The 17,177-nt window shown below is 31.8% G+C and overlaps 2 protein-coding genes across 7 annotated transcripts in view; one reads left to right on the top strand and one right to left on the bottom strand.

Annotated features, from left to right (window-relative positions):
- Nucleotides 1–7,911, top strand: part of LOC128164860 (FYN-binding protein 1-like) — a 37,726-nt gene extending 29,815 nt beyond the window's left edge. For 2 of the 6 annotated variants that reach the window (XM_052828907.1, XM_052828914.1), the window contains exons 11-13: nucleotides 1,944–1,990; nucleotides 2,545–2,606; nucleotides 3,041–4,087. In XM_052828907.1, the coding sequence (XP_052684867.1) occupies nucleotides 1,944–1,990; nucleotides 2,545–2,606; nucleotides 3,041–3,126 (195 nt within the window). In that variant the 3' untranslated portion in view covers nucleotides 3,127–4,087. The other 4 variants (XM_052828910.1, XM_052828909.1, XM_052828908.1 and 1 more) reach the window with 4 other exon arrangements.
- Nucleotides 7,912–7,913: 2 nt separating this feature from the next.
- Nucleotides 7,914–17,064, bottom strand: LOC128164862 (vacuolar protein sorting-associated protein 28 homolog). Its single transcript, XM_052828915.1, has 9 exons — nucleotides 16,954–17,064; nucleotides 16,675–16,700; nucleotides 15,390–15,427; nucleotides 12,027–12,116; nucleotides 11,788–11,890; nucleotides 11,355–11,462; nucleotides 11,129–11,182; nucleotides 9,334–9,425; nucleotides 7,914–9,109 (listed from the first exon to the last, which is right to left on the bottom strand). The coding sequence occupies exons 1-9, from the start codon at nucleotides 16,982–16,984 to the stop codon at nucleotides 8,989–8,991; spliced, it is 663 nt and encodes a 220-aa protein (XP_052684875.1). The 5' UTR covers nucleotides 16,985–17,064; the 3' UTR covers nucleotides 7,914–8,988.
- Nucleotides 17,065–17,177: the final 113 nt, after the last annotated feature.

Here is a 17,177-nt window from a genome sequence, read left to right as displayed (position 1 = left end):
CTTTAATAAACAAATTTTTAGGAAATCAAATTTGCTGTAGTGAAATCAATTATTTATGAAGCTATTTAATGGTACATATATTTTGATTATATATTAAAAAGAAATTAGCTACAAGAAAACATATGAAATAGCAGTTTCCTAATATTTTGACAAAAACATGCAATTTAAGGTAATGTCTATAGAAAGTAAATAAATAAGAGTAATTGACAAACCTTGGGTAGTAAAATTTAGAATTTTCGCTACAAGCATGTATTCATATTTGATTTAATTACAGTGTTACTGTATACCCATAACACTTAAATTATGATGAGCATTGAGTGTATATATTTATTTAGTTTTATTTAATACACTGTGCATCTAAGTGCTTGTTGTACTTCATTGTATCAATTCACATTTATTTCATCCTTTAGTTACATCAATTTTTCGGTCTCTTAATTTCGTCTTTATAGAGATATTTCAAAAAAGGGTTAAAGTCCCAGAGTGTATTGTGACCTTAACTAAATAATAGAAATTTTTTTAAAAAGTAGACGTAATCATATGAAGGTCTTTTTATTTTTGGTTTCACTGATTTTGAATGTCTTCTGATATTAAGGTGGAATAACACACCTGGAAAAAGTCCCTCAAATTAACAGGAAATTTTTTGATAATGAAAGATATAATGATAATAAACTGTACAAATGTCAAATAAGCGAACAATTTGCAGTTTGGGGGAAAAAATGAATACATGTATCTAAAATAATTATTCCAGTGAGTATAACAACAAAAGCCCCTGCATGATTCGAACTCTGGATGTACGGATCACAAGTCCGACACTTTATCCACTAGGCTATGGAGAAAGTTACATGTTTCAGTCCATAAAATCCTTTTATTAAAACGAAATGTCTCTTCGATCAGTGGTGAGCCATTTTGTGATGATGTGTTATTCAACCTTAAATTGATTTTCAAAAATACAATACATGGCCACAGTAGTCTATATTTGGTAGAATATTTAGCTTTTTGTGGGTTTGATCATTGTCCCAACACATTAAGTCTTAAAGAGTCTTTTCCATTTGATTTGCCAAATGGAAACATTTAGGTTAGAAATTAAACACTTAGGACCTGTGTCTCCATACTGATAAGTCTGATTAGAAGAAATGTCAATGTTCAATGGTTTGAGCCCCAGCATTATATAGGTGTAAATTTGAAGTCCTGACACCAGCAGCTTTTTAAATACTGTATACACGGTTATTTTTGCCCCGTGTAATTTTCGCCCTTCTACACTTGCAAACAGTTTCGCCAAGCCTTGAATTCACCCAGACATGCTTTTGTTTAAAGAAAAATAATTGAAGCATCGGAATTCGCCCAGTCTTAAATTCGCCCGTTAACACGAGGGCGAAAGGGGCGAAAATAAACGGGGGCGAATATTTCCCTGTATACAGTATGAACCATTAAACCACAGAAATATATCAAATACCTACGGTAATCATATCTCAATAGATATTGCTAGTAATAAACGGAATAATACACTTACACTTCAATTGTTCTTGTGTAGACATTGCATTAAAAGACATCAGTAAATATTAAACATGTCTTGGGCATTTAAGTTTTTGTTATTCATAATTCATATTGTACAAATATAGTTTTGTTTATAGTTCATTACACTCATAATAATTGTATACCAAGAGTATTGTACTAGTATTTATGAAGCTTGTGTTTTTGAATGAAATGATCGAGTCTTAATTATTTCTTTATGTGATGATTTTTTTGTCAACTACACTGATCAATCTTTTTGATTTAATTTATTTGCACAAACTGGGACAATTATAAAAATGAGAGAGACATCAATTCTATTTATGTCTCAAGTTTGAAAACTTTTCACTTTTTTTGCGAAGTATTTTTGTTGACAAAATAAACCTTATAAATATATGTATTAACTCATTTTGTTGTGCACATGTTCTTTTCAGGTAATGGCGGGTGATTACATGAATAGTCTACCTCCCCCACCTCCAGAGTAAGTACTATACATGTATTATTCTCGGTGACTGTAGATTTGTATTCCAATTAAATTAAACGCAAGGAATTAATGTACACATAAAATCACGGAAAGCACCTTTCATGCAAAATCTCTTTTTTATTTTTTTTAAAGAACTACCAAATAAAAAAAATTATAACAAAAGTTCAGTGCTCTCATTTTTGTATTTTTGCGGAATCTTTCAATTAAGTATAGTAGGCTAGCGTTTAATCATGAATCTACAGTATACAACTGAATTTACAGAATTATCCAAGCGATCATTGCAGAAAAAATTTACATAACACGCTAACACGGGTTATGTATTTTCTCTGCAATGTTGCAACCTTCATATCCTGAATGAATCGTCAAAGAAAGCATTTTATTGTTTATAATAAGTATACAGTAATACAGATACAGTATATATCCCCTTTTCCTGAATTTTCAATATTTATAATTCAAAAAGACGTTGATCCTCCGAAATTTTTATTTATTATAATGAATTATGATTATGAAAAATAATTTTTTAAAGACAAATTTGCTGATTTTCATTACAGGTTTCTAGTGGATGACCAGGAAGAGTATGCTGATGCTGAGATTGGTGCCGAGGAAGAAGATGGTACGTGTCACTAAGCAGTCTATATATAATGCTTGTACGAATTAAGGCATTTGATAAAAAAGTCTCATGATTGTTACTGACCTTATAGCTTCTTTTATTTCATGATTAGAAGAATTTTGTTTTTCTTAATTAATATAGTCAAACTTCGTTATCTCAAACTAGATTGGACTGTTTGAAAACTTTCAGATATCCGAGTTATTAAGATATCGAGGAAAAAATACCTAAAAAATTAGTAGTTGGGACTTAACAAATCACTTTGTCATATCCATTGTATTCGAGATATCGGTGTTTGAGATATTGAAGTTCAACTGTATTTTAATTCTTTTAATTTTCATCAGATCAATAGAGGAGTAATAATCTGTCAAATGCATGTTTATGAGATAATCAATTTTTGTTTACCTGGTACTAGAGTTAGATTGATTAACACTTGAAAGATACAGGTAGTTACAAGCGATGTCCAGATATGGCCATTTGCAAAAGTTCAATCAACAGCTTGTTTGGAATTACCACCAAGCTGTAATTGTGACAGCGCGACAGGAAAATGGTAACAATTGACTGCATCTTGTTTGACAGTGCAGTGGTGTCTTTTCTTAGGATGTAGATCAAAGCAATGAAGCATAATAGCTTGTTGTGTGACAGTGCAATCATGTCTGTGAGTGGCGTGTTCCTGTGTAAAGTTGTGCTGTTCTGATGGCATATTGTATAAAGATATGTTAGCTAGCGTAAAGACATTAAGTTGTGTTATGAGACTTTTTCAAAACTTGCTTAGGGCTTTAATTGCAATGGCCCCATTCAGACACCTGTGGTTACATTATAAATGAACAATTTGGTTTATGTTGGAGAGGAAAAAAAAGGGGGGGGGGGGCCTGAGCAGTCAATTCTGTAATTGTTTACGTACCATATTTAAATCACAATCAAGCAATTTATTGTATGCTTAATGTTTCTTTGTGTATCAATTCTTAATATTTTTGTATTTGTTTGCTTATTAATAGTTTATTGAAAAGGCTACCACTTTTTACATATTTGATGATTTACTGAGAGTAAATGAAGCTGCTCATTTAAGAGGTCCATTAATTATATGACCTTTGATTTTTATATGATAGTCTTTTTAGATCAATATGAAACTCTTTCATCACCACAGGTCAGGGTTACTTCCCTTTTGCTGTGCAAAATGGCACAGTTTGGTGAAATATATGATGTATCAGCAATCAATTTAAGTTGCATATCTATCCATTGAATGAATTTTCTGCAAAAGGGCAGTTCCACAATTGTGTAACCTGGGTTATAGTTTTAAATTATCAAGAGCAGTGTTGAGGTGAAGAAAGTGTTGCTAATTAGCTAATAATTAATATGCAAAGGTATGTCTGTGTAAAAAAAAAATTAGGTGATCGAATGAAAAAAATGTGTTTCTAAATGACTCATATTCAATAGAAAATGTGGAAAAACGTTGCATTTAAACATATAGGAGTTAATTTCTTTTATTTCAGACAAATTTAATAAATCCAGGTTGAGGACATTTTCCTGGAGAAAGTAAATTTATTTGTTGTGAACCTCCTCTTTAATTAATATGTCCTTTTAATTAATATAAGGTATCTGGATTAGTATCATTCACACAATTTTAATTTGAATGCTGATTGCTAGAAAACTCATTTACTACAGATCTTTAAATTAATAAAGTGATTTGTGAACTTTGTTCTCCAGTATTTTAATTCTTTACAAAAGAATAACAACTTGATATTTCCATTTTTCCCTTTTTACCATGCAGACCTTTTTAATTTCTGTTCGTTAATCATTATGGTATTAAGATACCATCATTTCTCCTATTTATAGGTAGCAGTTCCTTCAGGTATTTTTCAACAAAAATGTGAACTGTAAACTGAGTATGTGTATATGTACATATAGCTATAAAACATATTTCTCCCTAAAATGAATTATTCCCCCTTATTGTGATTTGCACCATACCATATGTTTACATCATGTACGTAGCACTGCTATAGTCTATGGTCAAAATAAGTTCTGATATTTCGGAATAAGACACAAATATTATGGTCAATTAACCAAGCCAGATCAATTTTTTTCAAGGTATTTTTCAAGCTGCAGCTCAGCATATTGTTTTGTACATTTTCTTAAGGAGAAACCTTTTAAATTTAATTAACAATAATTAGAAATGCTTTATTCTTTTATTTCAATTAACGGTATATAAGGGACAGTTGATATTGAATGCGGACATCCTACTCAATTAAAATATCAATCATATGCTAAACATGTTTGCAATGATTGCTTATACAAGAAACAATAGTTAAAAGAAAAGCAATTTGAATTATATAATATTTGATTCACATACATGTTTATAAAATTTCAAAACCTTCTTTGTTTGGCATTTTAATTTTCTAATGAACATTATAGGGAGAAAACATGCAGTGATATATAATAATTTTTTTTACGGATGGGGGGTTATGTACTTTGAAATATGTCAGGGAAACACACTTATACCAATGTTTGCATATACCTTCAATGTACTACCCCCTTGCTACTTATCAATCCCTTACTACCACCAACTGCATTCATGTTCCCATAATTTCATTTGCTCCCATGACGTTTTAAAGTTGAAATTTTAACGCAAACATAAATGAAAACAAATTTGTTTTTTATTGATCGGATGGCATAATAATATACATGTACATGTAATGACTGCTGCCATGTTACGTCCTTAATGTGCATCGCGTATACGATCATGAAATATGGCCAGCAGAGTCGTAGCAGTTTATAATGCCAGTAATACTGCGTCGTAATCCTGGAGCCAGTTCTGACAAATCTTAATTTGTTCTCCAAATTTTGGGATATGGCACAATTGTAGCATTACAATGTCCTTGATATGTAGATACATCTTTTTTTATTTATTATTTTTTTTTTCCATAAACCATAGAATCAAGAATAGAAAGTTTCATGAAGAATTCCGCAACCAAATCTGAAAAATTGCTTTATCCCCATACTCCTTACCTAATATACCGGTACCAGTAATTATATTGCCTTTACAATTTTATCAAATGTATCTAATGATAATACATGCATATACATGCAGTCAACCAATATTGTTACAAGCATTTCAATACTACATGCATTTACCAGGTCCATAATATAGCATAGTTTGATTCAGGTTTGTCACATATATTTTCCAAGAATGCATTTACTTGTCATTTTGTAAATTACAAAGAAGTTAAACAGTTTCTGGATTTAAAAAATCACAGCCTAATCAAAATGTACAACAGATATAAATTTAAACTTTTACTAGTCAGTATATTTTTGATATATTATTGAGAGTTGAAAAAGTACATTACAATTGTGATTAATTTGTTTTCTTTATCTATTTTTTTAAAAACAGGAGAGTTATATGAGGATGTGTAGAAGAAGCCGATGTGAAACATCTAACTGCTTCTACATAGAGATTGACTGTGATGTACATTCTGAGTGAGAGACAGAGACTTAAATGAGGCCTTAAATACAGGGACACTTAGCAGGAGTGATTGAATCTTCCTGTACTTTCCTGTTTTCACAGCATTCCTTTAAAGTTATAGTCACGCATGCACTTTTCTCTTTAGTTGTGGTTTATATATACACACACTAGCTATATATATTACTGTCACACTGTCTAAATTGTATTATAGTGCAACAACATCCAGTTTTATCTTTCTTTTTTTTTCTTTCCATTTTATCTCATATTTTAGTAGGTTGATTCAATGAAGCAGCTTAAAAATTGATTCTGTACTGCGTGGTTACTTAAAGCTACGGCAGATGTATGGAAACGGACTTCATGTAATTAATAAGTTTTATGAGTTATTTCCTTTGGGTTTCATTGAATATGTATATTTTATGCCAAAGGAATGTAGATGAATCATATAGGAGATTTGAGCTTTATTGTGCAAGTATAACTTGCTTCCTTTAGTGGCAATTTTTCCCTGTGTTGCAATATAGCTACCTAAAACACTGTCTAGTCATGCAATAGATGTAGCAAAATGAAATTGTGGTTACATTATAGAAAATGAAAACTACTGGTACACATTATCAATATACCATAGTACTTAATACCATACTACTTAATATAAACCAGCATTTTTGTTGACTTTATTTTGCAATGTACTGTTGACAGAGAATTAATAGACAGCAGGTACTGCCTATTAAGCCCTCACCATATGGCTATATATATATGTACAGGTACATATATATATACCCTTGAGGAAATGGTGACACTCCAGTGCATCGACTTAACTTTTCCAAACCAGTCTACCAGTATAACTATTACCTAATGGTCTTGAACAATAAAAGGGATGATGATGGATTAGTCTGTTTGCAACTTATACAATTGTTGTTTGTGAACTTTGCAAAGGTGGTTTATAGTACTATATAATAAGAGGACTTAATTGTGTGCTGGTATATATTGCACACAAATTCAATGACTTTGAATGACCTAACTAGTCCTGGTTCTTGAATCCTTTGTTATAGCAAGTTTGATGTGTTCATTCAGTAATTTAAACAGCACTCAATAGTCCACCGTGATGCACTGGTGCAGATATTATCACATTAATTATATAACATGTAACACATGTGAAAATCACACATCTTGTTAATATTTTTTCTGTTCTTTATGAAAATACATTTAATGTAGGAACATTTATATACCTTTTCCAGATTTTTTTTTATTATTCTTTAGTTTATTACTGGTACATGTACTAAATACATGTATGTCTTTTTTAGGCTCAATACACAATGTATGTCTAGTAAAATGTGCTCAGCACATGCATGCAGTCTCTTTGTCATGTGTTAGTGTAATATGTTTAGCTCAATTTGTTGGTAAACTCTTATGGATTTATTTTTATTTATACATGTATACATGTAGATACACTAAGTGCACACACACAAAAAAGTGAATTGCAGTATAAGTACTGGTATAAGTTTCATTTTTTTTTTCAGAAAACCATCAATATTGTAAAACATATAATGGCCCTGCATGGACTTCCTTTCTTATCACATGTACAATATTTATATAGTTTGTAACAAATCCTATTTATTTACTCAATTTTTGTTTTATGAATGACAATCTTTATGCTTAGTTCAACTTCTGTATTTCGGAGACAACAATTTGATACTACTGCCAATGTTCTTGCTTTATAAAGATATATATATATATATAATACATATAGACAATACATTATTTTTTTATTTTTAACTTGAGATAGTACTATGTTAACTATGATTTGTTACAGAAAACAAAATTCTGCTATATAAATAAAATACTTAATAGAAGAAATGTATTGTGTTACCTTTTTATTCATTACAAATACAAACATACAATAGAGATCAGACAAATCTTGCTGGGTTTTTAATTTTAGAAAGGATGGATGGTCTTGACTATATTGAGCTATTCTACATATATACAATATGTATTAAAACTCCTGGAAATGAAGGTGTATTCACATTTTATAGCTTAAAAATTTGGGTTTTTTTTTTCATTTGGGCATCAAAAATCATGCATCAAATTTGTAATGGTGGGTCTGATGGATAACTTAATATTCACCACTCAGCCTGTTTGCTTTATGGTAGAGGCACGTTCAGTAAAGCAGGTGTTCACAAGCACACTCCCAACATTTACACTGGAGGGATATGAAATTTGGGTGGGCACTCAAGTGCACCTGCTTTTCTGAGCAAGCATCGGGTGATAGAAATATTTCATCATTAAATGTGTACATAACATTTTACTCTATAATAGATGAGTTACATTTGACCCCGTTTTATTTTTGCCCTGAATACCTATTTTTTCCCAACTCCTGGATGTGAATTTCTCAGAGTCAATTGTAAGCATTTATATTTTTTCGTTTTATTCATAATTCATAAAGTAAATATTAGGAATATCTGTGTTAAGTTAATACAATTCAATCAAACTATGATTAATTGAAACCATGATGCAAAATAAATGCAAGTATCATTAAAAGTCCTTTTTCCATCATCAAAACAGAACAAATCACAATATTACACATGTACTGGTATCAGCATACAGATGTATCATACAATTTCATCAATATTTCACTACTGATAGTAGTACATTGTATTAAAATGTTTTTATTCTAAATGAACATTTTTTTCGAAAAAGCTTGACCATTTTCGTGAACATTACTTCCTATCAATCAGCACACATGTAATGAATACTAGCACTGCAATTGTCATTATGATGTCAACAAAACGGTACTCTCTATAAACCGACCATACAGATGTGGGTCATGACAATATGTTAAAATTTAGCCAAATTTAAATGGCTGGCTAAAAGACAAATGAGAAAATCAAGATCTTGAGTCACGCAGAGAACAACATTCATATTCCAGCTGGTGTTTCAGTGGTCATGCAGTATGCGGTTGAAGGCATTGTAAGCACTGTCCAAATCAAACAGAATCTGTCGCACTTGGTTATCATCCAGTTCCTCCGAGGCAGACATTTCATCAAATATGTCCAACCTGTAAGGATGATTTACTGTTTTAGACTGATTGAAAGATGGGCGGCATGGGAAATTGCTTCGTAATGAAACTGTGGTTTTCTTGGGTGGGTGACTATTTCTATGTAACCCTCGCTGGTGTGCAATATTTATGTGAATTATGAATGATAAAAACTGCATGTAATGAAGAAATATAAAATTCTATATGGTTCACATAATTATTCAATGGGGCAAAGAGAAACTTACCATTTTTTAACTTTCTGAGTGCCTTCAAAGTCTCTGGGTAATATACTTAATCTGTTCATGGTTTCCATTAATTCTTTCAGATCAGGTTGAAGCTAAATAGAATAGAACACTAGAAAACTGACCAGTCAGGAAGGGCCCCGCTATGACAATTTATATAGAGAAGTGAAAAAATCTCAGTAATTAATCTCAGGGGATTAATTATCCTGCTCTCATCCATTTATTTAATCAGGGCTTACAGAAGGAACATTTTCAGGTACTATAAACATAGCAACCAAAAACAACAACAACACCAAAACATCCATTAAAAAAGAAAAAAAAAAGAATCAAAAAACTGATATTCAATTATTTTTTTTTTTTTTTAATTTATTATAATTCATATATTTTTGTTTATTTTACAGTATATAAGTATTTGGACTAGAATGAAATATATTCTTTATCAAATACCATCCTTTAAACTGAGGGTTAAAAATATTAGGGTGCAGCTCATGGAATGAGAGTTTAATTCGCTTCAAAACAAACATCAATGCAGACAAAGGTGTTCATTAATCTCGATATGACAGATAGAGATAAGCCTCTAAATTTTCTGCAGCAGGCAAGATAATTAATCCCAGGGGATTAATTGTTCTGCTCTCTAATCCCTTTCTTCTAAATTTACAATAAGATTTTTTTTTTCAGAAATGACAGAATGGGGTTATTATCTGATTACCTGTTAAAATTAACAGCATTAAGGCAGAAAAAAATAAAATAAATAATTAAAAAATAAAATATTGAAAAAGGATATCTTAATATATATCTTGATTTTAGAATTCAATAAAATTATCATAAATCATTGTGTACAGTATTTTAACCAAAATAAAATATGAATATTATATTTTAAATCCATATTTCAAAGAATGTACACAATACTACACATCATTCAAAATTGACCTTAACTTCAAAACAAAGTTCATTTGCAGACACAGGCAGTGAAGTAATTAATCTCAATGTGACAGATAAAGATAAAGCTTAGGATTTTCTTCCTGTGGGAGGTTAATTAATCCCAAAGGACAAATATTGCACAGCCTTCCATGTATACAATGGTAACATTCTCAGCAGTTATCTCTCTTTGCCCATACATTCTCAGTAGTTATCTCTCTTTGCCCATTCATTCTTATGCATAGTACCACCCCAGCTCCAAACCAGAAGACATAGAGAACCAAACTTAGCATCAAAATATGTATTTCTGCCTACTGAACTACCATACCAAATTTGAACTTGATTGGGCAACCATAAAAAAAGTTATTAGAAAAAAACAGGAAATTTGTGGACGGAAGAGTGACAGACGGACGGACAGAAGGACGGACGGACAGAGTGATTACTATAGGGCACCCGCAAATCCTTGCGGGGCCCTAATTAGGTTAGATTAGAATGTTCAATCTAGTAGACTTCAAGAGCACATATACATTAAAGAATACTCTTAGTACAATTTTTATGTACCTATTTAAATCCCTATAAAGTCAAATAACATGTTTAGCATAGCTAACATGTCATACAATGATTTCCCATCCAACCCAAGCTATCGGACAAAAAAAATAACATTAAGTTTCCATAATAACTTGCAACAATGATAATTCTTATCTTTGATAATTATTTTTTTATCAGATTAAATCATATTTAAAATACTTTCTTAGAAACTCATTCCAGATTCAAAGGAGTGTGATAGCTAGGTGTTTCTTGATATGATAGCTATTTTCAATGCTTTCAGTACTTTGATTTACTGGAGTCAAACAAGTAGTCATGAATAATCAAACCGTACCTTGTCCATAGCTCTGATTTCTAATCTTAGAGTGTCCATTACTGTGATAAACAGCTAAAAACGAAAAAAAAATTAAAGCATATTAATTTAAGCAACTTACTCTAATGCACATCACATACTAGCATGTGAATGATAATGCCATGGGCTTCACATTCATATTGTTGGCAGTGGCTGATTTAAGATAATCCATCATTTGAATTTGATGTTTGATGAATTAATAACTTACCGACACAATATCTGCGATAGCTTTACTTGTGTTGCCTTGGCTAATCCCATCTTTGATTGTGATTGGTCGATCCTCTTTTATTCTTTCCAGAGCAGCAGAGCAGTCCAACTAAGGAAATAAAATTTGTAAAAATAATTCTGATTTTTTGCCAGTACTTACTTCCTTTATCTAAGACACAATCCCCACCAGAAATATTTTATACCATTTAAAGGATACATGTACATCTGCATCAAAAAATGTTTAAACTCATACATTGTATATGCATGTAATAATATTCGGTAAGTTTGTCATTTTGAAAAAAAAAATATTATCTAGTCTTTCATTACAATGTGATAACCACATACTGATAGTAAGAACAAAACTTGAAATAAAATGTAAATTTTAAAATAAACCAGTATTTTTTTCCATAAAAACTTTATTTTACAAAACATACCCTGTATTTTTTCATGAATTGTTCTACTGTTGAAAAATCTCCCTGAACAAGTTTGAATGCTGCTTTATATTGCACCAAGAGCTTTGAGCATGCACCAGTGTACCTAAAAGTAAGAATCATGTGAAACTCAATTCATATGTCAAAGATGTATCAAATAAAATGCTTTCTTTTAAATCTTTAACCAAATGAAATAAATTAGCTTTGATTGCAGTTGTTGTCTAAACATTTTGCAAACTCACTCTTTGGGCTGAACAGCATCTTTTATGTAGGCTTTCTCTAAACTCTGTAGTGTGTTTATCACAGCGTATAATTCAGCCATGTTGTCATATCTTATAAACAAAAAAACTCAATCAATAACTATGACATACAGCAAAAGGAAGACTTATTTTTATTCAATATTTCTGAATGAGTCATGTTCACTAAATTGCATGAACCAACCGCTACTCAGCTAGTGAACTTAATTTAACTCTAGCTGTATATCTATAGCTCCATGGTCTGAAAAAGTTGGAGGACCAGAGAGCTACAGTGCCATCCATTTCACCCCTGCGAATGTTATTGGCATTTAAATTTTAGACCACGTGGTTTTATTTGACCCGCTCAGTTTCGCAGTAAAAATCGTGCCTCGTGTTTATAGTCTATTTTAGAGAATCTAAGTACTTGTAGTCAAATATATTTACATTATCCAGTGTCTTTGCCTGTGATAACACTACGTATCGATTTTGTACTATATAACTCATAATACAAACGACGCCAAATCGAGGCGCCAGCGGGGTTTGTTTATTTATATTTAGATATTTAATCGTACGATGGCCTAAGATTATATAAGTAAAAGTAATAAGGAATCATTCTTCGAATATTATGAGGTGATAATTTCGGTCGGGGCGTGATCAAATCTATCATAAAGCCCTTCGGGCTTTATTGGATTTGATCACGCCCTGACCAAAATTATCACCTCATAATACTCAAAGAATGATTCCTTATTCCTTATATAAATTCTAGAGGTTTATTGATTTTAAACTTTATCTTTATTCATTGGGGGATAAAAAGTGTTCTAAAAATAAATGTGACAATACAAAAAATAGGTTTTTTTCTGCTGTTGCAACAATTAACATGCGTAGTAGAGATCCCCCCTAAGAATTAATTTTCAATCAGCGCCTGACCTAGTAATAACATCAATAGTGAAACAGACTGTACTATTTTATGCAGAATGTTGCTTGAAAATGGCTTGATACACTAAGTTTTTCTGCAAAACATTCACCCATTATTTTTTTTAAAAACATGGTATTGCACACCACAAGCATGATTTAATTCAGCAACCCAATGTTTATATCATCAACTACTCTACACGTTGTTGAACACGAACGATAACTCTTTTCTGAATATCATCGTTTAATTTGAAAAACTGCTAGATGGTGAAATAAGACATACATCTTAAAAGATGTTGATGTTTTAATATAATTCAAAGTAGAATATGATATGAAAATCGACCAGTACTTACGTATTTTGAGATTATTATCCGCGAACACTTAAACTTCCGCTCGAAATTTCACAGGAACTAAACAAATCTCAGTAAAGTCTCGTGAACTTTCATTCGAGCACCTCTGGATTTATTACATACTTAGCAACGATAAAGAAAACATTCCGAACACATTCGCAGGTGTGCATTTAAAAGAAAGTATGTATTCAGTGCACACACAAAAGTGTGCTGTTTCACAAATTATTTCTCTGTGTGTCTAAGCTGCCATCTCAATCAACATATCACCAACCTTGTTTTTCTAACATATTCTTTTACTACTTCCACAAAACAAGATATCTGTGAGCCAATGCTCACTAGTGATACCCCCGCTCTGATGTGAATATGCAAAATAAGCAAAGTCGACATTTAATAGAAAGCTGGCATCGGATTGGTACAAAAATATATCCCACAATATGGCATGCCTAAACAAATAGTGTGTTAAAATTTCAAGCATCTGCGATAAATAGCTGCTGAGAAATCTTTGAGGAAAATTTGTTTGAAAAATTTGGCTAAAAAAACAAAGTACTCATTAAACAGGAAGTTGACGTCCGATTGATACAAAAATATATCCCACAATATGGCATGCCAAAACAAATAGTGTCTTAAAATTTCAAGCATCTGCGATAAATAGTTGCTGAGAAATCTCTGACGGAAATTTGTTCAAAAATTTCGGCTTCAAATAAACAAAGTACTCATTAAACAGGAAGTTGACGTCCGATTGGTACAAAAATATATCCCACGATAAAGCATGCCTATACAAATACTGTGTAAAAATTTTAAGCATCTGCGATAAATAGTTGCTGAGAAATCTTTGACGAAAATTTGTTTGAAAATTTTGGTTAAAAAATAAGCAAAGTCGTCATTTTAATTTGAAATGTACGGAGAAATAATTGGAAAAACAGCGCATATTTTTTGCCCCCAATATATTCCAAATACAATTTTTTTATACACTGTAGCTCTGTCAACCCCCCCCCCCCCCAAATTTTTTTTTCAGCCCAGTGAGCTCCAGATTGGCAACTATTTTAACCCCAACCCCTTCCACTTTTTGCCTACAAACTCTAAATTTCTGCCAACTTGCCTCCAATTTCTGCCAACTTGTCCTGACACAAATATTAGCCCCTCCCACTTTATAACAATGAAGATTATGGTCAATAACCAACACTGTCATGTCTTCCCATTTGTGGCCACTTGTATTAAAATGTTCCCTGATGGGCTCCTTGACTTTTTTGGTCTTTATAGTAGAGCGGTGGTTATTGATCCTTCTGCGGAGGTCACCTGTTTCATCAACGTATTGCTTAGAGCAGACTTTGCAACTGATGAGATAGATGCAGTTGTCTGTGCGGCAATAAGTGTTGCCAAATATCTTGTAGATGCGACCCGTGATGGGACTTTTAAAACTGTTTGTGTTGGTGCTGTGTTTGCACAAAAGGCATCTGGCATCGGAACATGTTTTAAAACCACCATTTGGCAATGGGTTGTCTATATAATCTCGCCCTCACTACCATTTCCTTTAAGTTCCTCGGGCGTTTAAACGCATCCATTGGCGGATCCTTGAAAAGATCAGCCATTCTTTCGTTAGTGTAAAGAATGGGCAGATTATATCTAAGGATGCTGTTGAGGTTCTCAAGGGTGGGGTGATAGGTAGTGACAAGTGGAACCCTGCTTTTGTCTGTTTTCTCTTTGTATTGCAAAAGGGTTTTCCTGTCTTTTGTAATAATCTCATCAATTGCAGATTGCACTGTGTGGGCTTTATAGCCTCGATTACACAGATGGGATTTTAAATATTCTGCTCTCAGTTCTTCAAAGATTTCATTGGAAGAACAGATTCTTCTGATTCAGGTTGTTAATCCTTTAGGACTTCCTCTAAAAGTATGGGGAGGGTGGCAACTCAATGGCTTGAGATAGAGGTGAGAATCATTGGGTTTGGTATGGAAACTGAATTTTATTTCACCATTTTCCAAGGTTGATGTAGTATCCAAAAATACATTTTTGGAACTAGATATGTCCACTGTGAATTTAATCGAATTGTGGTAGGAGTTGGCAAAGGTAATGAAGTTAATTTGAATTTAATAAAACATGTACTTACTTTTCTCTTTCTCTGGCAGACTTTGAAAGTTTCACTTCCTGTATGAATATATAAAATCATATGAAAGCCTCCAAGATCTCTTTAGTGACATTATCAAAATATACAACAAGAATGTAATGCTTTCCTGCATTTAAGAATGCTTAAAGAAAGAACTTTTTTCTATGAATTATCTTCCATTGTATTCTACATGCATATGTAATGTGTAATATATGGTAACTGGTCTGAATGCTGGAGAAAACGTACCCAGGAGAAAACGTACCCAGGAGAAAACGTACCCAATTTATAGGGTACGTTTTCTCCTGGAGAAAACGTACCCGGGTACGTTTTCTCCAAGAGAAAACGTACCCTATGAAAATAATAAATAATGGTTTTTATGGATATTCTTAAATGAAACAAAATAAAATATACAATGAACATTTGTAGCATTTGTTGCTGTTGTTTTTAAATGCATAGTCACGTACTTAAATTATTAAGACAATTATTTGTAACATATGTGTATACACGAAGATCCCCTGAGCAGTTTAATTGGTCGACAATTAATACACCATAAACGAGACCGTTAAATAATTAGTTTTTATTGCAATCTCATTTGGAGAACTCAATGATGAGTATCTCAAGAAGTCGATATCGCGTTATTATTTTTTTTTGCATTTTTTGTAATTTATCTATAAAACAAAGTTGCTTAATAAAACCAAGTTCACATGGAAACTACTACGAAATGTAACATTCAACAGTCAATTTGCTTCTGACGCCACTGACATGCTGCTCAGGTATTTAATTGATTATCACTATAATTAAAATCAGGGGATCTCGCATGGAGAAACTCAAATCGGTAAGGCTACCGATAAATGGATAATTAGAAGAAGTAGTCAGATAACACTTTATGACAGGTCATTATTAAATTCGTACTAAAATAAAAGTTAATTGCTACAATTATTATAAAGATATTATTCATAAAATGAATATATTTCTATACATCTATGCATTGAAATATGCATTAAAGTAGCATTTGAAAATTATTTAATATGTCCAACCCCTTTAAAATTATAAAGTATTAAATTCATATATCTATAAAACTCTTACATTTCTGTATATTTATTATGCAAAATAGTATTTAAAACTATTAAGTAGTATAATTATGATTTTCATAGGGTACGTTTTCTCTTGGAGAAAACGTACCCGGGTACGTTTTCTCCTGGAGAAAACGTACCCTAGAGATTGGGTACGTTTTCTCCTGGGTACGTTTTCTCTTGGGTACGTTTTCTCCTGATACCACTGGTCTTACCTCATAAAGAACAGGATTATTAGAATCTACAAAAACCAAAAGAAATGGATTATGGTATTAACGTTTTAAAATTACGAAAATACATAGTAATAAGCTCTAAGTGATACAATGCACATGACTCACAAGCATGTGAAAAATGACAATTTTATTTTGTTTTTTTATAGTATACCTTCTTAGATTTTAACCATATAACAATAAATTTATCGTGTAACACGAAGACTTTCTTAGTGTCTTGAAATCAAATTACATAGTTTGATATCAACAGAATTACTTAATTACCTGTTTGTCCCTGTGGGATCTGTGCAAACATTTTTTTCAGTTTTCTCTGTCACTTCACGGTTTACGTCATTTATAAATACATAGAGTGCGTTTGACTGCTTTACATTTTCATTCATAGTAGAGAAGTTCGTATTCTACTCATATATATATTTAAAAATTAAGTTATTTGATGATATGCTTTATAATACATAATAATATAATATTGATTTTAAAAAACCATATTT

Source organism: Crassostrea angulata, chromosome 10 (genome assembly GCF_025612915.1).
Source record: "Crassostrea angulata isolate pt1a10 chromosome 10, ASM2561291v2, whole genome shotgun sequence".
Lineage (NCBI taxonomy): Eukaryota > Metazoa > Mollusca > Bivalvia > Ostreida > Ostreidae > Magallana > Magallana angulata.
The sequence above is the reverse complement of the archived record's forward strand: the minus strand, read 5'-3'. Positions and strand labels throughout refer to the sequence as shown.

Coding starts and splice junctions, on each gene's coding strand:
- LOC128164862 (XM_052828915.1), bottom strand. CDS start 16,984: ATGTTTGCACAGATCCCACAGGGACAAACAG. Junction 12,117..15,389: donor TCTGCCAGAGAAAGAGAAAA/GTAAGTACATGT, acceptor TTTGTTTATAAG/ATATGACAACATGGCTGAAT. Junction 9,426..11,128: donor AAATCAGAGCTATGGACAAG/GTACGGTTTGAT, acceptor TATTCTATTTAG/CTTCAACCTGATCTGAAAGA.